General features: G+C 37.6%; 2 protein-coding genes across 3 annotated transcripts in view; one reads left to right on the forward strand and one right to left on the reverse strand.

Moving 5' to 3' along the window:
• Window positions 1–8656, forward strand: part of LOC107702657 (asparagine synthetase [glutamine-hydrolyzing]-like) — a 23993-nt gene extending 15337 nt beyond the window's left edge. The window contains exons 8-12 of the mRNA XM_016505044.1: window positions 2434–2540; window positions 3447–3547; window positions 3657–3738; window positions 7882–8037; window positions 8120–8656. Of these exons, the coding sequence (XP_016360530.1) occupies window positions 2434–2540; window positions 3447–3547; window positions 3657–3738; window positions 7882–8037; window positions 8120–8338 (665 nt within the window). The 3' untranslated portion in view covers window positions 8339–8656. The remainder of the gene's footprint in view (window positions 1–2433; window positions 2541–3446; window positions 3548–3656; window positions 3739–7881; window positions 8038–8119) is intronic.
• Window positions 8657–9801: 1145 nt separating this feature from the next.
• Window positions 9802–13221, reverse strand: LOC107702667 (protachykinin). 2 transcript variants are annotated; one of them, XM_016505054.1, is made up of 6 exons: window positions 13170–13221; window positions 12749–13079; window positions 11173–11275; window positions 10995–11018; window positions 10465–10521; window positions 9802–10335 (listed from the first exon to the last, which is right to left on the reverse strand). In XM_016505054.1, exons 2-6 carry the CDS (start codon window positions 12860–12862, stop codon window positions 10289–10291), a joined length of 345 nt encoding a protein of 114 aa, XP_016360540.1. In that variant the 5' UTR covers window positions 12863–13079; window positions 13170–13221; the 3' UTR covers window positions 9802–10288. The 2 variants fall into 2 exon arrangements, with proteins under 2 accessions (XP_016360540.1, XP_016360545.1); XM_016505059.1 differs by having other exon boundaries at window positions 12749–13191.
• Window positions 13222–22693: the final 9472 nt, after the last annotated feature.

Below are 22693 nucleotides of genomic sequence, written 5' to 3' on the forward strand. Positions count from 1 at the left end.
GCAGAACTCCTCCCCGAACTTCCCGCTGCCCTGTATCTTGGTCTCTCATTGGCTGTAGGTCATCGCCGATGTGTTTCAGTCAGAACTCATTTCACACAGCGTGATTGGAAATTGCCGACAGCTCCAGATATTTAGCATGCCAAATATTTCACGGGCGTCAGCGACGCATCAGTGATTCCCTCAGATCGCATCTTCGATAATTCACACTGTGTGATTGCCACTCGCGTGAACGAGCACCGATTTGCCTCCGATTTCGGGCATTTGTCGGCGATTTTCGCCAAACCTGTCGGCGAGTGAAAAATCGTGCAGTGAACCCGGCATTACCCGTCCGTGAGTCTTGATCTCCCGTCGGATGCCGGTGAGATCCTCCCGGCCACACAACTGCCATGTTCATTCTAACCTTTTTCGGTTTTCTTAGATGCTTGGAACTGACCATCTCTTCCAAATTCGATCCAAAAAATCAACCCGACCGTCTCAGACCTAACCGTACTCGATAGCGAAACAATTTATTTCTTAATCAAACAAAGCAAGATAGACCAAGCCAAGAAAGGTCATTTCATCTACATTTTCAATCTCTCTTCTCCAATCCAACCATACCAGTACATCTTTGAATACCTCCACCTTAGAAATTCTCAGGCTAAATTCCCCCACGAACCACTATTTTTAGACGACTCCAAAAAACCCGTCACTTGCTTCTGGTTTCAAAAACATCTCAGATCTGTCCTGCAATTGTCTGGAATCCCAGCAAAGAGTTTCTCTAGCCACTTTTTTCACATCGGGGCATACTTCAGCTAATTATATGTAAGCGTGAACTCGTGAATTCTCCTTTGCGTCTCCGTAGAACTAACATGGCACACTGTGGTAGAATTTTTAGTAAAGTATTAATTTCTCTTAAACATTTGCAAAGTGTCCATGAAACTATCCTTTTGTCACTGTGCCCATAGACCTAAGCTGGTTGGCTTTAGGGTTTAGTTGACTACCATTCCTCTGCTGTACTCATGTGACCACATGAATTCTCTGGATTAGAGATAATGGGGGTCTGAAACTTGCATCATCAGCATTATACTGCTTAGAAAGTTAGTTAGGTTCAGCACAAGGCAATCTCCCATCTGTTTTCTCTGTTCACTTTCTCCTGGTGTTCTTTCCCTTCGTTTGTGTAAAAAGGTTGCTTCTAACTTCTTGAAAAAGCAACTTCATTTATATTTGGTGAGGAAAAAGTACCTAAATTAATGACACATCCATGGGCATAGAATACACGGGGACATGTGTCCCCCCACTTTTAATAACACGTAAATTTGTCCCCAACACTTTTTCGGGCAAGTGTGTTCACATAGAGGATTACAAGGGACGGTGTGAATAAATCTAGATTTAAATTCAAAGAGTCCCAATATGGTGCTGACATCTTGCGCTGATTCAGGACCCGAGTCGCAGTAGTGAGCTAAGTGGAGCCGGGTTATCAAGGTCCCACCCACACTCGCGCAGAGTCAATCACAGACATATTAATATATTGTATATACTATCAGCTGCCAATCGTGACGTCACACACCGTTTTTATAGCATCAAATAACGAACTAAAACCAAACTTAATTAAAAAACGAACACTTGAACTTTCATCAGAGTCATAAAAGCTACATAAAATGACAAAAACCATCTTTGGAAAAAATTTATTTGAAGTGTAATTTAATTCTTTAGTTTGTCTTAGGTCCCATTAGATTACATGGAGAGTGTGGAGTTTATGACCTATACTGGGTCCAGCCACCTGGGGACGAACAAAATGTTTTGGCTTCACTTTTCAGGACTTGTGCGGCACACTTGTGTGATTATTACGGAGCGCTAAACACTCTCATGCAGTGTCTGTTTCATTCATACTTGACGCCAGAGGGTGCTCTCGCACAGAAAATCCAAGACGGACTCATAGAAGTAATAACTTACAACGTGCCAGGAAATCCCTGATATGGACAAAAGCATCCAGCAATGGCTGTTTAAGCTGAATAAAAAGCAAAAATGTTTGGACTGATGAAACGTGAAGACATTAAACACACAATTGTGACAATATATGGTTTATGTGTGTTTTTCAAGTTATCTCCAGGTAAAAAATAAAGTATATGAATAATGCAGTACTAATTGATATTGTATTAATTACAGTATAGAAACTATTCTGCCTTTCTCTGATAAAAATGGAAAACAAAGTGTTTGTAGTATGAACAAATAAAATTGTCATTAGGAATATATCAGAAAAATATTATAGAATACAAATTATTGGTTATTGTCCAGCAGTGAATTTGAAGCACCTCTCTTCAACAAGCTGCTGGATTTGTGATATCCATCATAGCCACTATATAGTAGTAGTGTTTTTTTACCACTAGATGGCAGTAGTGTTTTTCACAAAAAAAAAAAAGGCTGTTCAGTGATCTCTTTGTTTTTTTTCTGCAGGCATGTACCTGATATCAAAGTACATCCGTGAGAAGACTGACAGCGTTGTGATTTTCTCAGGTGAAGGTTCGGATGAGCTGACACAAGGGTACATCTACTTTCATAAGGTACATGTTATTGTATGATCAACTTAAGTATATTTACAGTAGTACTTAAGTGTGAACTGAATTTGATGTTTTTGGACAGTTCATTGCATGTTATTTATAATTAAATGAAAATGTATTATAGTTTAATTTGATGTTAAATGCAATTAGCTGCACTTTAGAGTGTTTTTGTGGGGTGGGGGTGGGGGGTTGACTCACTTAAGTAGGACTTAAGTAGATCTTTATATGTAATTTTGTCATTACTTCTGTTGTCATTGAAATAGATGATTGTCAGTACATTTTAACTGTATACTAAAATATACTTTAATGTATTTTCTTTTGAAACTTGTAATTACACATTTGTTATGATGTAGGTGCTTTCTGGTGCAATTAAAATATTAATTTGTTAATGTAATGGGTAAATGTAAATGTCGATATACTCAAATAACTTCAATAACTTAAATAAAACTTCAAGTACTTTGTGCTTTAATATGATCAACACATCAAAATAAGTGTACTTATTACATAGCATGACAGAAGATTATTAAAACAATAATTTTAAATGTAATTTAACACTTAATTTGTTCATTCATTCATTATTACAGTGCACTTTTTACTTAAATGTTACTTTTACTTGAATGTTATGAAACTAGTTATTAAAGTGAATTCTCTTTAAGTACTTAATTGGCCTTTTATTTAATTAATATTACTGTATTAGCCATGAGTTACAGTGTTTATTTTTATTCGTTTTTTTTAATACACTTTTAAGATTTGATGTGCACAATCAATACAGTTAAGCACAATTATTCTGATCAAACTTCACTGTTCAAATAATTTGTGTTCAGTATGTTAGTCTTTACTGTCATGTATTGTTGCTGTATTTTGTGACTGTTGAGCTTTCAGCTGAATGATTGTTTTCTTTTGAATCAGGCGCCATCACCTAAAGCAGCTGCAGAGGACAGTGTGCGTCTGCTGAAAGAGCTTTATCTGTTTGACGTGCTGAGAGCGGATAGAACCACAGCTGCACATGGGTAAGACTACATGTCCCTTCCCTTCTCTTTCCACAGAAAATTGGTGATTGGTCATTTTTCACAGTATTTGTCACTGCAAAATGATTTATTTATTTATTGTCTTCATTAGACTGGAGGTGAGAGTGCCTTTCCTGGACCATAGGTTCACCGCATACTACCTCTCTCTGCCTGAAGAGATGAGAGTGCCTAAGGTGGGTTCACTTTCAGTCAGTCACTTTCAACATTACGTCGACACTGACATCAGGGGTCTCACTTGGGAGCCCCAATCACCTCTGAGCATTACACGAAACAACCAATGTCAATTGGCGAGTGGAATTTGCATGTCAAGCCACTCCCCGTACATATGGGTATATAAGATGGCGGCGTGCATCCATTCATTCAGATTTTTGCCTCGGAGCCGAATGATTTGTGAGCTCTTTCTCTCTTTCAAAAGAAATTTTACGAAGAAATGAAGAAGCCTTCACTCTGCAGGAGATTCTCACCTGCTTTATACAGCGCATACAGCAGTGTGTGCCGCAAGCATGCTGAGACAGCTTTGGTGGATGGTTCATGCCCGCACTGCGAGCACATGTCCATGGCTATGCTGAGGTTGTGGCTCTAATTCATTATGAGGCTTCCCTCAAGCTCTACCTAGTCCGGTTCCTCTGGTCATAAAGATCTCAAGGCCGCGTTGGTTAGGGACAAGGGAGACCTGAGGATTACGGTCAGGAATGCTCTGCTGGGCCAGCCCCCACGAAAGTCCTGCTCTTCACAGCGTAGCACCGTCAAGCTCACGGATGATGACGCCGGTTGGTCCGTGGTGGACCCAGTGTCTCATTCGGGGCTCCTGAAGAGGATAATATGTCTTTTGCAGCATCAGAGGAGGGGCTATAGTCGTCTGATGCTGAAGTCTCTGAGCAGTCCCCAGCTCTTCCCTCCTCACTACCTTCGATGGTGGGGTGGCCAAGGGTACGTCAACGTTCCCCAGGTGTAGCGTGCGGTTGTGGTGCACCTGTGCCCGCAAAACGCCACCACCTGGAGGAACCATCCGCGCCTTCTGTCCAAAGCCTGTAAGCTGTCGTCAGCCCTGGCTGCCAAGGCTTACAGTGCTGCGGGCAGTGTACAGTGCCTCTGCCCTGCATGCCATGACCATCCTGCAAGTACACCAGGCTAAGGAGCTTAAAAACTAAGGTCACGTCACAGTCCCTCAGGCAGGTGATCTCTACCATGGTAGTTCAGGAGCACCATCTCTGGCTGAACCTGTATGAACCTTTTCAGCAACACTGTTGAGGACTTTGCCCAGCAGTTCTCGGCAGTCCAGAAGCATATGTAGGCAATTAAGCACATATTTCCTCGGTAGGACACTCCGGTTGCCAAACTGCTGAGGTCTGGGTTTTCATCTGCCCGTCGCAGAGGGCACCCACTGCGGGGTCAACATCTGCTCCGCCCCAACTGGAATCCAAGGAGGAGACTCCTCAACAGGGGCGTCGAGATTTCAGTGGCGTCGAGCCAGAAGACCACGAAGGGTCCCTGAGATGGGCAACCCAGAGATGGAAGGGGTTGCTCTTTTGGGGTCACTAACATCTGGGCCTAGCACTCCCCCAACCGTCTCGCTGGCTCATTCGGACGATTCAACTCGGCTGTGCGATTCAGTTCGCCAGGCACCCTCCCAGGTTCAGGGGCATCCTCTTTACGTTTGTGACCGACAGGGATGCCCCTGTCCTGCATGCAGAGATTGCAGTCCTCCTGGCGAAGGATGCAATAGAGCCTGTCAGTCTATCTGAGATGAAATTGGGATTTTACATTCCTTATTTCATCGTACCCAAGAAGAGCAGTGGGTTACGACCTATCCTGGATCTGCAGGACTTGAATCGGTCCCTTCACTGGCTTCTGTTCAAGATGTTGACGCAGAAGCACATTCTTTCATGCATTATTCACCAGGATTGGTTTGCAGAGATCGACCTGAAGGACTTTCACGTCTCAATTCTACCTTGACACAGACCATTTCTTAGATTTGCTTTTGAGCGTCAGGTCGAATCAGTACAAGGTCCTCCCCTTCAGGCTGTCCCCGTCTTCCCGCATTTTTACAGAAGTTGCGGAGGGTGCCCTGTCCCTACTTCGGGAGAAGGGCATCCGAGTCCTCAACTATCTCTGTTTTGCGAGCACAGGGATATGGTGCTTCAGCATCCCAGCCAGCTGGGGCTTTGGGTCAACTGGGAAAACAGCAAGCTCTCCCCTTTGCAGAGCATTTTTTTTCTCTGTATGGAGCTGGACTCTGTCAACATGACAGCACGTCTCACAAACGAGCGTGCTCAGTCGGTGCTGAACTGCCTGAATTCGTTCAGGGGGAAAACGGCGGTTCCGCTAAAACAATTTCAGAGGATCCTGATGCATATGGCGTCCACAGCCTCAGTTACGGCGCTCGGGTTGTTATAAATGTGACCGTTTCAGCACTGGCAGCACAGTCGAGTACTGAGATGAGCATGGCGCCGTGACACTCACCAGGTTGGCGTTATCCAGTTTGTCACTGCTTTTTCAGCCCATGGTCAGACCTTGCTTTTCTACAGGCAGGCATGGGGTGCTGTATGTAACAGGCACACAGTTTTGGGCTCCTGGACGGGACCTCGACTGCAGTGGCACATCAATTGCTTCGAGTTGCTGGCAGTACTGCTTGCAATTCTCCTGTTTCGTCCGTTGCTGCAAGACAAGCATGTGCTCATCCACACGAACAACACTGCAACGTTTCCGTACATCAACCATCAGGGTGGGGTACGGGCGGGGTACCCTCCCATTGTTCCACTGCCAGCTGTTCTACTCCCTCACCTCGGCACACCTCGGCACAGATGCTCTGGCGTACAGCTGGCCCTGGGGTTTACACAAGTACGCCTTCTCCCCAGTGAGCCTCCTTGCACAGACCCAGTGCAAGATCAGGGAGGACGAGGAGCAGGTCCTGTTGGTTGCGCCGTATTGGCCCACCAGGACCTGGTTTTCCGATCTCACGCTCCTCGCGACAGCCCCTCTCTGGAGAATCCCCCTGTGAAGGGACCTTCTTTCTCAGGGGCAGTGCACTATTTGGCACCCATGTCCCTATCAGTGGAACCTGCATGTTTGGCTTTTGGACGGAATGTGGCAGACCTCTCTGGCCCCTCACAGGCTGTGACGGATACTATCACTCAGGCTAGGGCCCCCTCTACCAGGCAGGCCTATGATCTGAAGTGAGATCTGTTCATTGACTGGTGTTCCTCTCGCCGAGAGGACCCCCAGAGATGTCTGGTCAGCATTGTGCTTTCCTTCCAGCAAGAAAAGTTGAAGCAGAGGCTGTCCCCCTCCACTTTGAAAGTATATGTCTCTGCCATTGCGGCGCGTCACAATGCAGTGGATAGAAGATCCTTGGGGAAGCACGACCTGACCACCAGGTTCCTGAGAGACGCGAGGAGATTAAATCCTCCCAGATCGCGCCTTGTTCCCTCTTGGGATCTCTCTGTGATACCTCAGGCTTTTATGGCTCATATAGTATGATGTAGTGAGAATATAGAGTTCATACTCAGAAAAAAGCACTTCAGTTTTATTCAGTGGCCCAAACTGAGCAAAATATGCAGTTTGGTGCAGTTGCTTTTATTATATGGCCATAAAAATAAGAGGAAATTCTGATAGCTTATAATGTAAATGTAAATCAAATGAGATCTTTTGAATACTATAACAGACTATTTGCATAAAATCATATAAATATCAGTTGTCACTCTATATCTATGAGATAATATTTAAATGCTTCGTTTTACGATCAAAGCACTGTAGTTTTTATTGTGGTGGAAAAACATATAGTGCAATGCATTACAATTATGATAAATCAAAGATGAATAAATAAATGTTGCTCAGAAGCCTGATAGATCATATTTGATACTTTCATCTTAACATGATTTTTCAAAAAAAAAAAAAAAAAAAAATTTGATAAGTTGCTTCAGTTCAGTAAGTGTTCATCTTGAAATAATAAAATTATGAAAGTTACTCTTTTATTTAAAAAAAAAAATCATTTCAGAGTAAAAAGACATGGAATCCACAACCTGAAGTTGGATGTTTTTAAAATTATACTAAAAGGCCTTTTGCTAGCTAAAAAACAAATAAACTATTGATCAGTTGACAGAAGGCATGTAGTAGATTGTGTACAACTGGTTTTGGTCATTATTATGTAGAGGCCTTGCTTGAAATGTGTGTGTCAGATATGATGCAGTAGGCTTTATACTGTAGGGATTAATATGAGCAATAGTTATGGTGTACCTTGTATTTTCGCTTTCTTTTTCAAAATTCACATGAGTGGTTTCTGTAACCAGATTGAATAACTTGTTTGATTGAAGCAGGATGGTGTGGAGAAGCATCTCTTGAGGGAAGCATTTAAAGGTTTGAAACTCATCCCAGATGAGATTCTCTGGAGGAGGAAGGAGGCCTTCAGTGACGGTATGACATCCATGAAGAAATCTTGGTACACCAGCCTGCAGGAGCACATCGAGTCTGAGGTGCTACACTTGCACATGACACAGTGATTTTAAAGCCTCTTCCCTGTCATCTTGTCCTTTTAATTTTTCTTTTCTCATTCAGGTGAATGACTCTCAGTTGGAGAAGGCCAATACGCAGTTCTCTTTCAATCCACCCACAACCAAAGAGGGCTTCTTCATAAGGCAGATCTTTGAGAAGCATTACCCTGACCGCTGTGAGTGGACACCATATTACTGGATGCCCCGCTGGATCAAGGCCACTGACCCCTCGGCCAGAACCCTGTCCATTTACAAGCCAGATGAAGACCAGTTATCACATTAACCAGACCACATCAAGCTTCAGACCTTGCCTAGACCATACATTTAGTTCAAACATTACCATAATATATTTTTGCCTCACCTTTCTCTGTTCAGTTTACTAAAGTTTTTTTTTTTAGGTTGGTTTGTTTAGTCTTCCCTAAAGAGAATTGAGTATCTTCAGCTCATGCAATATATTTCAAAAGATATAAATGGAGGCCTCCATTATACTCATATATTCTTCTTTTTTCTTCTTCTTCTTTTTATGGAGCTTAGATGTATAACTAAACAAGCCAAAACAAGTCAATTTGTGTAGTTTGTAGGTTAAAGGAATACCTTAAAAAATGGCACAGTAACCATTGTTTTTTCTAAAATAGTTTTGTTACTTTAATAAAACTATGATAACTTAATATTAATTAAACAAAAGAAATTCAAGTCAAAGGTACAGAAAGCTTCTTAACACATATTAATTTCTCATTTTACATTAATAAGTAATTTGTTGTAATTTTAAGTAACACTACCATTCAAAGGTTGGGTTTTTTTAAATGTTTTTGAAAAAAGTCTCTTGTTCACCAAGGCTGCATTTATTTGATCAAAAATACAGTAAAAACAGTAATATTGTGAAATATTATTACAATTTAAACTGCTTATTTTAATATATTTTAAAATGTAAAATGTTCCTGTGATGTAAAGCTGAAGCATCATTACTCCAGTCTTCAGTGTCACATGATCCTTCAGAAATCATTCAAATATGCCGATTCAGTAATGAATTTAAGTTTCTATGTTTTTGTAATATTCTGGACTGGAAACTGAAATGTTGTAGGGTCAAACTTTGCTGTCCATGAACTACTATCACTGTGTTCTTGAGCTATGCACTTTCCCAGGTTCCTTCAGTGGGATTTCCACTTTAATGACTGTATTTTTGTGTCTATAGTCAGCTAATTGACGTTAGCAATTGGTTGGGTAGTTGAAATGCTTTTAAGAAGTTATATTTATATCCAAAATGAGTTTCAGAGAATCAGCCTCAAAGTTGAATGAATGGCACTGGTTAAAGTACGGTTAAATGGTGGGTTAGCGTTAAAACTAAAATTGAGGGTTACAAAATGAATTTATTTGATTATTTTTTACACTTTATATTTGTATTTTCTTTGGTGCACCATCACTTTAAAGTGGCTAAAATAATGAAATATGAATTACAGTAAAGATAGTATGTAGCTTGAATGGTTAAAGAAACTAACTTCCTATACTTAACGGTTTAAGATGTTTTCAGTTCATTTGGGTTTAATGTGCAACAAATGCTGAAGCTATTGCATTAGAAGATCTGGTCATGGTATTGATAAAGCCTTTCATCAAAACCGCAGTCGTGATGTGTGTTTTATTCATTAATTTCGATAAGCCTGCTTCGAAAGGATACTTGTTGCTGGTTGAAATACTCCTAATGGCCTGTAGGTAGAGTGAGTGCGTCACTGTGAGAGCGCCATACACCACTCATTCAACGATACAACAAGGAATTAAAAGTTCCACCAATAAAGAAAATATTTTTAATATCAAGCTACAATCACACAGAGATATCAAGATAGCAAAACCTTTGCTCGTAGCAGTGACAGGGCATCACACCTGGACTGGCGCTATTATACAACATCTTCAGTCATGGTGAAAACACTATGAGGCACTATGTATTGACACTGTCAGCACAAATCTCTGAGTACTTTAGAAAGGACACCAATTTGCTTTAATGCTCCACAACACCAGGAGAGATGTTGTGACAGAAACACGTTTGATCGGCGTATTAAAACGTCTGATCCTTTCTAAATGACGTAAATAAACCGACACAGGTGTGACTCGGCCATATTACCACAATGTAAAATAAGATTTTTTTTTTATTTCTGACCTGAATAAAAAATAAAAATAAATGAATATCACAGAATGAAATTATCCTTTAGGAAGCGGATGTGACGATGATCCATTTGATCTTTTAACGCCTTTTGTCGTAGATCTGTACTGTTCCCCATTCATACGATTCTGTGAAGAAAGAAGGTCAGTATTACAAACAGATCATAACTTAATGTTTTAAATCACTACTACTTTTTTATCATTATTATTATATTAATTAATCCACTAAACCTAAAAGAGAGCTTTTGGAGTTCCTACCTGGCTCCTCTTGGCTTCTTTTACCCATCAGTCCCACAAAAGAATTGATTTTATGCCCTAGAAGACAATAAAGGGAAAAATATTATGTTAAAATGTTATGTATATATATATAGAGAGAGAGAGAGAGAGAGAGAGAGATAGATAGATAGATAGATAGAGGCCATACTGTTGAAGTCTAGAGTGCGGTTGAATTGATTTTGTCTTTACAATTGTTTTTATTTTACTGTGAAAATTTTGACCTTGAGAATGTGAGTTTTTGCAGTAAGAAGAATCGTGTGCCTCTATAACTCTAAGATTATATATTTAATAAGCTGTGAATGTGTGACTCAGCCTGTGAAAAACCTGCAAAGATAAAGTTGTAAAAAAAAAAAAATTGTTTTTCTTTGTGAGGAAAAAAAAACCCTGAACATGTCTATGTAATTGTATATGTAAATCTCTCTTGAAGAGTATCATTGCTTTTATGCAAATATAAGTGTTTAGCAAATAATATATGCATTGTATGCAGTAGTGTTCTTGTGGAGATCACTTACTTTTTCGTGCAATCTGTGCATTTGCTGTGGGGGTGAAAGAATGAAAGAGATGCAAGTTATAGGTCAAAAGCATCTTTATATTCTGCTGCGTTCTAGGTAAAACTTCTCAAAATCTGATCTGAATATTTATAACATGCATAAGTTGCAAATTAGGTGAGCTATAGGAGTGTGGTCTTACCAGAGGACCGTTTGCCCATGAGACCAATGAACTGATGAGGTCGGGGTTTCCTCGTCATGCGTCTTAGTATCTCTCTGAAGGGATCCGCCTGAAGCCACTCATCCTACAAAAGATTATTTGATTATTGAATGTCAGACCCCCAGCAGACAGATGCCACTCACTGTAGAAGATCACTGGCATACTTTTTGATACAAACAGTATTTTATAACTCTCCAATTCATCCCAATACAGAATTCACAAAATTTCATGATTTTTCAACACAGTTTTTGAGCACAGAAATACTCTACAATGTACAGTATTGGCAAAGACGCGGTTTATGGACACAAAGAGCATGAAAGACAAAGTGCTTGGCTGTCTTCCAATCCGCAATGTCAAATGGGAAACGTGCGCTCCATTCAAACAAGCAGTAAGAGCATTGAGTAATTCAGCACTGGACAGCGACCTGTGCATATTGTGCTGGAGTCCTGTCTAATTACCCAGTGAATCTAATTAAAGCATCATCCATGTTGCGCATATTACATGATACTATAATTAGTACTGTTACTGCTATATGGTATTCACATATTTTATTTATTTATTTATTATTTATTTTATTTTTTTTAATGGTCGATTACTAAATTATTGCATTTGGTCGTCCTCAATACTAAACAGGTGGTTATATCCTACCAACTCGATAATAACGATGTACAATTATATGCACAATCACATAATAACTATATAATGTTGATCATAAGTATTACACAGTAATTAATTAGTAATTACAATGTAATTTGCACACTGTTTTGTCATTTGTTACTTTTCTATTATAAACTCTATGAAGCTGAGATATAATAATAAAAAGTAGCATAATTAAATATAATTAACTTTATATGAAATAGCCTATAACTAACATTATCACAATGCTATTATGTTAGTTATATATATACACGATTATGAATATATACTAAATATAGTCAATGTAATGAGACTACTTGATAAAAAAAAAATATATGCACTTTTTTGTCATTTGTTACTTTTCTATTATAAACTCTATGCAGCTGAGATATAATAATAAAAAGTAGCATAATTAAATATAATTAACTTTATATGAAATAGCCTATAACTAACATTATCACAATGCTATTATGTTAGTTATATATATACACGATTATGAATATATACTAAATATAGTCAATGTAATGAGACTACTTGATAAAAAAAAAATATATGCACTTTTTTGTCATTTGTTACTTTTCTATTATAAACTCTATGCAGCTGAGATATAATAATAAAAAGTAGCATAATTAAATATAATTAACTTTATATGAAATAGCCTATAACTAACATTATCACAATGCTATTATGTTAGTTATATATATACACGATTATGAATATATACTAAATATAGTCAATGTAATGAGACTACTTGATAAAAATATGCATTTTTAAATTGTATTTTATTTTGGCATATGCATAACGAAAGGTCCTGAAAAACAGCCCTAAAACTAGAAACATTACTCAAAACTAACTAAAATGTGTTCAAATAGATTTGGTCTGAAAGGCATGTTTAGATAATAGTAAAAGAAGAAATTCTCACCTGTATCTGATTGCTGCCTGTCCAATAATCAAGGTCTTCTTTTGGACCCAATTCTTCTCCAAAAACTTGGCACAAAACAAAAAAAACCACTAGAGAAGGTAAAAGAAATTTCATGTTGCACCCAGTAACTTTCCTTTTCTTTTCCCAAAGCACTTTAAAGTATAAAACGCAAGCTAAACGTTCGAGTATGTTGTACGGTGTTCTGTCAGCTGTGCGTGGACAGTTTCCTCCACATATAATACAGTTCTTCACTGCGTCTTCCGTGACAGGACTGACTCGCGCTCGCGGCTTTATAGCAAAGCAACAGGGAGGCGACAGGTTCCTTCCGACGCTTAAAATCGATCAAACAAATACATGTATTAGTCAGATTGCTTTAAAAGGCACAATGACGAATAGCACTCCTCTTTAATATTTTGCTCACATTGCCAGAGGAAGTAAAGTTGAAATGGTCGTTAATTGGGCAGTCCGTGACTTCATGGGCGTGCGCTGATCAGCATGTAGACTAGACTGCAGACAGGTGACGTTATGATTGGCTAATTCGACGCAGGTTTTACGAAGTTCCATCTACAAGCGAGCAAACATGAATGCAGATGAGTCGTTTGCGTCAAAGTGAGGTGAGCAACTCCAGAAAGGTCTCGGAAATATACATATGAGAGGAATTTAACAAGAGCCATGGGAGGTCCAGTATATTTTGGGATGTCCACATCAATGTCACTTGTTTTAAAGCATTACGTTGTAGAAAAAAAATGAAGCTTTCTTCTTAAAAGTAGGCTACCCACTTTTTTGTCTGTCCTGGACTCTTTTGAAATTAAAAAATGCTCTTGATATTACATTCTGAGTTCCTCAGATGATCTAAACCCACCCAAAAATGAACTTTAACCCTCTGGGGTCCGAGGGTGTTTTGACATGCCCTGACATTTGTGCTTTTTTAGTTGCTTACAAACATTTGAATGTCTAAAGTTTAATAACACTGTAATCAGCACAAACTGTGCTACAATAATATGTGAGCAGCATGTATGTACGTGATTGTGTTGTTGAGAAAACAAGGTTTATGCGTGCTTAGTGAAAAACTACAATTTTAAAGTCACTGAAAAAAACGTTCTCCTTTGGCATGAGGCTATAAAACCCCTTTTGGTTTCAATCAGGACCTTTATTTTTAAGAGTAGGCTTGTGTTTCGCACATATCCCACAAAGCTTGTGTGCCATTTTTAAACCATTGAGTCTCTAATGGAGGCAGTGTAGTCCGGGTTAAATTCGTGTTTTTGATGAAAAGCATGGAGAGGACACTCGGAGGTGGATGACCCACGGAGGAAGTGGAGACACGGCTGATTTCCATGAGAAAGGACTCTTGTCTCAGCGCACAGAAAGACTATACAGCCCAAACGGCACTTCATACCTCGAGTGCCTTTATCAGCGACAATGATGCCTCTTTATTTAATCATGTGTTAATATCGTATGCAAATGTTATTTCTTGCTAAGCTTGCCTAACACAACCGAAACGACCCCAGCTGCAGTGTGAGGGCCGTGTACATTTACTGATTAATGTGGTTTTCGCACAGCGTCTTTGATTTTTATTCTTTTGCCATTAAGAAGACATAGCTGACATTTAGTCCTGCAGCTTTTTGTATGACTGGTCAGATATCATTTGTAGCCATGTGTTTGACACTATCTGCTGTTTAAAGATAGTAAATATTGGAAAACAAATCCAGATAAAATACGTAGCACTGTATTGTTTGGTCAGGTAACCTAAATATGTGCCTTAAGGGAATTGTTCACCCAAAAATAAAAATTTGCTGAATATTTACTCACCCTCAGCAGGCCATCCAAGATTTAGATGATTTTGTTTCTTCATGGGAACAGATTTGAAGAAATGTAGCATTAGATCACTTGCTCACCAATGGATGCTCTGCAGTGAATGGGTGCCGTCAGAATGAGAGTCCAAACAGCTGATAAAAACATCACAATAATCCACAAGTAATCCACACCACTCCAGTCCACCAGTTAACGTCTTGATGTGAAAAGCTGCGTGTTTGTAAGAAACAAATCAATCAAGGCGTTTTATCCTTAAACCATCGCTTCTAACCAAAATGCAGGTCCATAATAACATTTCCTCCAGTGAGAAAGTCCATCTCCTGTTGTCCTTTCACATCAAAATCCACCCACATATTTGTTTAGAACTGTTTTCACTTTGTAAAAGGTGCTTGATCTGTGCATATTTCTCTCCTGATTCAGAGGGGATGAGTTTTTCACTGGGAGAAGCAGTATTATAGATAAAGGACTTTTATTTTATCTGGTTTTAAGTTAAAAACATCTTAATGATGGATTTGTTTCTTACAAACACACAGCTTTTCTCCTCACACAATTATTCCTTTAAATTCTAGTCTGACCAACTAACAGTGGTCAGTAATCAGTCTTACGTTTTGGATTCAAATCAGGCCAATTTACATTTTAGTAATACAATGTAATAGAAGTAATAAAACACAAAAAATAAGTCACTGCAGAGGATCCACTGGAGAGCAAGTGATGTAATTTCTCTAAATCTGTTCCCATGAAGAAACAAACTTACCTGAGGGTGAGTAAATATTCAGGAAATATTAATTTTTGGGTGAACTATTGCTTTAAATATGATTTTATTCATCAAAAAATATTTTTAATAATGAACTGGATTACATTAGGTTACACTAACAGAATTTGGTGTCATTTTCTGGGTCGAAACAGATAGAAAAATCTCTATCAGTTACATTCTCAATGTTTTTAGTGTACAGTATAGTATGATGGTTCTCCAGTGTTTACAGAGAAACTGAACTCTTGCTCCCAATCCCAATTTAATATTGAATTTGTTTATTCAGAAATATGAACTCTCACAGATGATGGAAGGTACAAGAGAAGACTGAATTTAGAAGAATTGTGTTGCAAGAAGAGATAGATGGTGAATGGAAGAGAGAAAATTAGATGGATTCATTACTTTTTATTTGATCTCAACACTGACATTTGCCAGAAACTCCATGAATCTGTGCATGAATCCGTCTGATTCTGAGGACATCCCAACCTGATCTCATGGGAAAACATAAAGATGTATGCATAAGATTGTACGAATTATAGGCACCAATTTGCCAAAACATTAAGTAGTTACAAATTGCCATGACATTGGGTTGGAATGCCATTTTTTGTTTCCAAGAACTTGCTTCTTAGTTTTACCCCAAAATGCATTAGAAGTCAGACCTCTATCTGACATCAAAGTTAGAGATGTTGAAAACAGTCCATGAAGAAAATAATAGTACTAATGGTCAGTGTTCACCCTACAAGAGCACAAATATACCTAATTTTTCTTTGAGCAATTGTAGGTTAAATTACTCTGCTTATGTTGTTAAAGCAGAATAAAAGGCACCATTTATTTCTTTTTATAAACACAATCTACTGTAAATAGCGCATGCAGTCTTAGCAATGTAGAGCCATCATAAAAAAACAACCCATTTCAAAGTACAAAACATTTTTTTTCTCATGTTTTTTTCTGGAAACCATGGTACATTTAATTTTTCAGGATTTTTTGATGAATAGAAATTTCAAAAGAACTGCATTTATTTCAAATAGAAGTCTCCTGTAACATTATAAATGTCTTTAAGTAATGATTAATAGATATAACAATTGTATTGCATTTACTGAAGTATATGTACCAGGCACTCAATAATCTATTGATTGTTTATTATTATTCTTATTTTGAAATTATTTAAAAGATGAGGTCCATGGTATAAGCATAGACCAATATTTAATTTGACATTGATTCCATTTGTATTTTACACGTCTATTTTTTGTTATAACATTTACAGACCTCAACACAGAAGGTTTTATTATGTAGTAAACGCTACATCAAATATCGGTGATCATAATGGCAGTAGTAAGGCCTGGTGCTTTAAATCATCTATTTGTCCAAGCGTTATTGCAGGAGCGTGCAGGTTGTCCGTGTGTGGGAGGTCAGTTTGTTTTGTGTTGGAGTGAAGCTCTCGCAATCTGTCATTGATTTAGTCTTGTGTTCTGTTGTCGTACAGTAGGAATAAAGCACTGAATAGAATGAATAGAAGGTGAAGAAATGTTTCACCTTGTAAAATGCGTTTACCACTAAGCTTTACGGTCTGCAGCAGGTCAAGTTTTGCTCATAGTCTTCTATTTTTTGTTCTTTCAAAGCAAACCTCAGAGTTCTCAGTATTAAATATTTTTGAGGTCAGTGGTCAAGACTTTAAGAGATTGCATCAAAATGTGAATTTGCTTTTGGCTAACATGCTTTTTTGTTACTAAGATGAACTTAGAGAACCATCATCATAACTTATTCCTTAGACATACTGTTCCTTCTTCCTGGCCTTATTCCAAGTGTGGCTAAACATTTTCTATACTATTTGAAACTGAAGTCTAATGATATTTCAGTTCCCAAGCACTTGATATATATGTCCTGCTCCTTTCGGCTAAAGAGTCTTTAAATCCAGAAGACTGGAGAGGATCCACAGTAAATAGAGATGACTATCTATAGCCGATACAAAATCTTGTTCCAATTTCTCTCAATATATGAAGTGAGCAATTGAGCTGTAAAGCACTTATAATGTAAATATGCACTTTTTGTTTCCATATATTCCTAGCACAGTTGAACAGTTCAACCCAAGAGGCACACATAGTCATTCCTTTCTTTTATTTCTTGTTTTTTTTTTATGTATGTTCTTTATAATTCCTTCTTCAATTTCTCTTGACTATAGTGGACATATTTGTTCCTATAATTCATATCTGCATATTTTCAACCCCAGTACAAAATTTCCAGATTATTCTGGTTTGGAGTACTAACACGCTAATAATTTCCTTCATGAGTCATTTTTTTTCTTTGCCTATTTTAACCATATTGACGTCAAGCTCATCTAGAGGCTTTTTGTTTTGATTTAATTCATCTTTTGTCTTGCTATAGTTGTCCTGTGCCAAGTAAGGCCATTTTTTTTAACTCAAAATAGCCTTCCACTCCATCTCAATCTGCTTTATTAGTGGTGCTTCCTATGGCAAGTTACTATGGCTGATTTTCAAAACCTCAACAATTTAGTGTAAAAAGTCAGCTTTGCAGCGAAACTTGTTCCACATGTTAAATATGACCTCAGATCATGTGGCTTGTTGAGGAAAGGTGTGCTGTTTCTTTCTAAGCGATCATCCATGCATTTTTTTTGCTTGGCAGATGATAAACTGTGAAAAAATCCCATTTTTCTTTGGTTTCTCTTGACCTCATTCAAGTAATATATTCTCTGTGGTAGACAAACATCCTGTTAATGAAGAACTGCAAGAAATACAAGTGTTTTTCCTGCATAAAATAAGCATTATTGAGCACTTATCAAGCAAAGTCCCAAATGCTTGGCATTGAATGAAAATACAGCAATCAGGCAAATGTGACTCCATCCGGTCTCCCCACCGGAAAAGATGAGTCGTGTCCTGTCAATGGCCAACTAACTTCCCTCTTAGTTTTCATGTCCTCTGGATGCTCTATTGAATTTCCTATTTCCATTCAGCAGAAGAGACACTCCCATTTAGAGAGACTTTAATTAAGGTAGTACACTTACGCTGCACTCCCGATGCGGGCTGAATGGGACTGACCCTGCCAAGTGTAATGGGAGGGGGTTTGGCAGCGCTTTCAGTCACCCTAAACCATGTTTATTACTCCCTGACTGGAATGCAGTGATGATGAGCCGCTGTGCTAATGGAGCCTCACAAGTGCTTTTGTAGTAGAAGATTTGCCTTTGCTGTTTTGATCACTCCACGGGTCAAAGACAAATCTTTTCAAATCTAGTTGAAAACATGTCTCATGTATTTACGAATGCACTCTTTGTATTCATGTTGGTTTACACTGTTTTCAAAAACTAATGCTATTTTTCAAAATGTTTCAATTTAATAACTTACCGTCTGGTAAAACATGCCATATTTTTTCCTTACACTAAGAATACATGTGAGTTGACATATCTTAATCATTATGTTTAAGTATTTTTCAGAAAATTATTATTTACATTTTATACAGTTAGCTGAACTTTAGAGTGCTTTTTTGATCCATTTAAGTAGGACTTAAGTACATCTTTATATGTAATTTCACAATTTTATTATTTTCCAAACCTGTTTAAAGTGTACTGCTAAATAACTAAAATATAATTTTAATGTAATTTCTATTGAAACTTGTATGTCATGTGTTTAAATGTCTGAAAAATGACACATTTGTAATAATGTAGTCGCAATTTAGAACATTTAAAATATATTAACTTTACATGTTTTATCGAATAACACACTTAAACAGTAAAATTATAATCAAGTACTCTGTGCTTCAGTATGTTAGTCAACACATCGAAATAAGTGCACTTCTTTAAAGCACAACAAAAGCTTATTAAAACAGTGATTTAAAATAAAAATTGACATTAAGTGCACTTTTTAAAAAGAAAAATTTAATTAATATTATATAATCTCCAAGTACAGTTTTTATATACCTTTAATATTTGAATACACTACAAATGCAAGTTCAGTACAATTAAGCACACTTTTTTTCCCACAAGGGAATGCTTCCTTTTTCATAATAATGAGAGTCTGCCGGAGTCCCCTCTATGATGTCATTTCCTGTTTATGGTTTTTAATCTGCATGTTTCTGCATGCGAGTTTGATCCACATGACTTTGAGATTTTTATATAGCCAAGATATTGAGTGTATATATATATATATACATATATCCAGTCAAAAATGAACTCTTTCAGCTCCAATGCATATTTCGTAATTTGATGTGACTCTAGCTGTAACCTTAGCAGAAGTAAAGCGTCCTGCCTGTCTGCACTTCTGATATGCTTCCATGAATCAAATTAAATTTGACATCTTTAATTTGAAAAGTGTGATTGATAAGGCCCGCCGCAGAGTATTTAATATGATGTCATTGTCCCTTTCCCAGACTGAAGGGACGCGTGACTAAATGAAGTCTCTCTACTAATGCAGTGGGGGATTATTCTACTGTCCTACACGAGAGCACCATCAATCAGTCTCAGTCACAGTGAGCTTTGTGTAAGAAATATTATGGGGACCAAATGTCTCCACAAGTATAGTAATACCAGTCAATTTTGACCTTGTGGGGACATTTTTGGGTCCCCATGAAGAAACAAGATTCTAAATCATACAAAATAAAGTTTTTTGAAAATCTAATAATGCCTGTAGTTTTCTGTGAGGGGTAGTTTTAGGGTAAGGGGATAGAAAATACAGTTTGTACAGTATAAAAATCATTACGCCTATGGAATGTCCCCATAATGGTAGAAATACCTGTGTGTGTGTGTGTGTGTGTGTGTGTGTGTGGACTCAGTGGGGGCGTGTAGGAGGGAACGTTACGCATCTCTCTCTCATGCTCTCGCTGCAGTGGGCTGGTTCGTACCTTTCACATGCGTCACAGGGGGTGGCCATCAGTGAAGGGTGAACGTCAACCAGCACCAATTATCCTCGCCGTGAAGAACCATCAGTGACATGTTCAATCTCCTCGTGCTTTTGTCCCACTGTGGAGTCACGACAGCGCACCTGTCTTTCAGTTGCAGGTGAAAATGAGCATCTTCTAATGTTCGCAGCAGCTTTAGTGGATATCAGACAGCAGGATCTCGTCCGATAGCTTGTTTATGGTTCTTTGTGTTATATGACTCAATAATTGGACTGAATGTCAAGATCTGACCGCCTCTTTTCTGTGATGTTGAAAGCATTGATTTCTTTTATTGTTTGGGGGGTTGAATATAAAATCGTCTGGACATGCTTAGTGATAATTGGGATGACACCTGAAACCTGTCAGTGCAAATTAGGTGTGAATTGCAGTTACTTCCAAGATGTTGCTTCATCTACTCAATAACTGCCTTTCCCTAAGAATGTGCATGAAATTCAAATCAATATATTAATCATTAAGAAGGTTAAGGATAAAGAGTGAAAGGTTCAAATGAAGATTTATGCAATACCTCATTTTTGTGACCAAACACTTTTTAAAGAAATCGTTACAAAATATGAAAAAATTGATATAGAATATTTAATATAATATTTGATATATTATGAAGTAATAATATATAGCATGATATATGTATATGCACACACTCTACAGTTTGAAGTTTTGGAGTCTGTGAAGTCAAGGTTGAAATAATTTATTTGACAAAAATACTGTAAAAGTAGTAAATTGTAAAATATTATTACAACTCAAAAGAACTGTTTTATATTGTAATATATATTAAAATGTAATTTATTCCTGTGATGCAAAGCTGAATTTTCAGCATCATTACTGCAGTCTTCAGTGTCACATGATCCTTCAGAAATCAGTCTAATATGCTGATTTGCTGCTCAAGAAACATTTCTGATTATTATCAATGTTGAAATCATTTAACATTTTTTGTGGAAACCATTATATATATATTGACTTTTGATCAATTTAATGTTTCCCTGCTGAATAAAAGTATTAATTTCTTTCAAATCATAAATTAATTAAAATAAATCTTACTGACCCCAAACCTTTGAATGGTAGTGTAAATGTAACATTATTTATTATGAAACTATGAATATGCCAAAACGCAAATGAAATTTAGTCATATGGCTTATGGCTTCAGAAGAATATAGTGCATTTGTCCTTTTCAGAGCATGGCAGCTTGAACAATAGAGATTTCTATAGCAGTAGTACTGGCAAAGTCATGAGTTTGATTCCAGTGGAATGAATGAACTGATAAAATGTGCAATTGGCAAACTAAGTATCTTTGGTTTAAAGCATCAACCAAATGCATAAGTGATCACTGAGTGCAAAACTCCTCCTGTTATGTTCCATAGAAAAAGTCACGCAGATTTGCCAAAACATGAGAGTGAGTAAACGATGACCATCCAAATATCATTTACATGTCTTTCTGGAATGTTTTTACTAAATGTTCAATTTAATATTTATGATAGCCAAGGTTATGTATTGAGTTATGAAATGAATTTTGTGCTTGCTAACATGTGTTTTGTCTCCAGTTTTGAGGGAATGTCACCTTGAGATTTGAAAAGCACTAAAAAGCTTTGTCAGAGACACAGTGTCCTCATTGATGAGTTAAAGTCTTTCGTCAAGGCCTTATATTAATAAACATTCACAGAAATTGTTTACACTTTCTATTCCCGCACAAGGTTGCCAGCCAAACGTAACTCATAATTCTGTTCATTCTTTGCATTCAAGTGCCTGATTACTGTCCTCTTAAGAAATAGACAATAACAGAGTTTCAACCTTGATTTGTTTATATCAAAAAATATATTTTGAAATAACCACTTCAAGTTGTTTATTTTTTTCATATTAACCTGTTTGTCCCAGCAAAATAACAGCAAATATATAGCAAATATCATCAGATCACACCATATTACTCATAATTGTAATTATAAAAATGTAATACAACTGATAGTAATAATAATTATGAATTAATAATAATAATAATAATAATAATAATAATAATTTCAGGATTATAAGACTCTGTTCATAGGATTTTCTGACTGTATCTTCACCTGAAAGCCAACTACACTTATACCTGAAAGCCTTTACCAGAAATCCAACTTTGAAGAAGTACATTTTTATGAAGTTCTCACCAATGCTTTTGATTTCTGTGCTTATCATTATGACTGGGCTGTGCACAGATGCAACTATTCACTTACATTCAGAGAGGGAGATATCAGAGTAGAGGTGGACACGGGCAGATGGGGATCAGAGACTCTCTCTTAAAGGGTTAGTTCACCCAAAAATGACAATTAGCTTGTGTTTTACTCACCCCCGAGGCATCCTAGGTGTATATGACTTTCTTCTTTCAGACGAATCCAGTCGGAGTTATATTAAAAATTGTCCTGGCTATTCCAAGCTCTATCATTGCAGTCAGCGGGTGTTGCAGTTGAACAGTCCACAAGTCGTCAAATAAAGCTCGCGCATTCATAATA

Source organism: Sinocyclocheilus anshuiensis, unplaced genomic scaffold (genome assembly GCF_001515605.1).
Source record: "Sinocyclocheilus anshuiensis isolate Anshui unplaced genomic scaffold, SAMN03320099.WGS_v1.1 scaffold1142, whole genome shotgun sequence".
In the NCBI taxonomy this organism is placed as follows: Eukaryota; Metazoa; Chordata; class Actinopteri; order Cypriniformes; family Cyprinidae; genus Sinocyclocheilus; species Sinocyclocheilus anshuiensis.

What these genes read in the sequence shown, in the direction of transcription:
- LOC107702667 (XM_016505054.1), bottom strand. Translation starts at nt 12,862, where the DNA reads ATGAAATTTCTTTTACCTTCTCTAGTGGTTTTTTTTGTTTTGTGCCAA. An exon ending in CAGGCAGCAATCAGATACAG is followed by an intron (nt 11,276 to 12,748) that starts GTGAGAATTTCT and finishes AATCTTTTGTAG; the next exon opens with GATGAGTGGCTTCAGGCGGA. An exon ending in CATGGGCAAACGGTCCTCTG is followed by an intron (nt 11,019 to 11,172) that starts GTAAGACCACAC and finishes TCACCCCCACAG; the next exon opens with CAAATGCACAGATTGCACGA.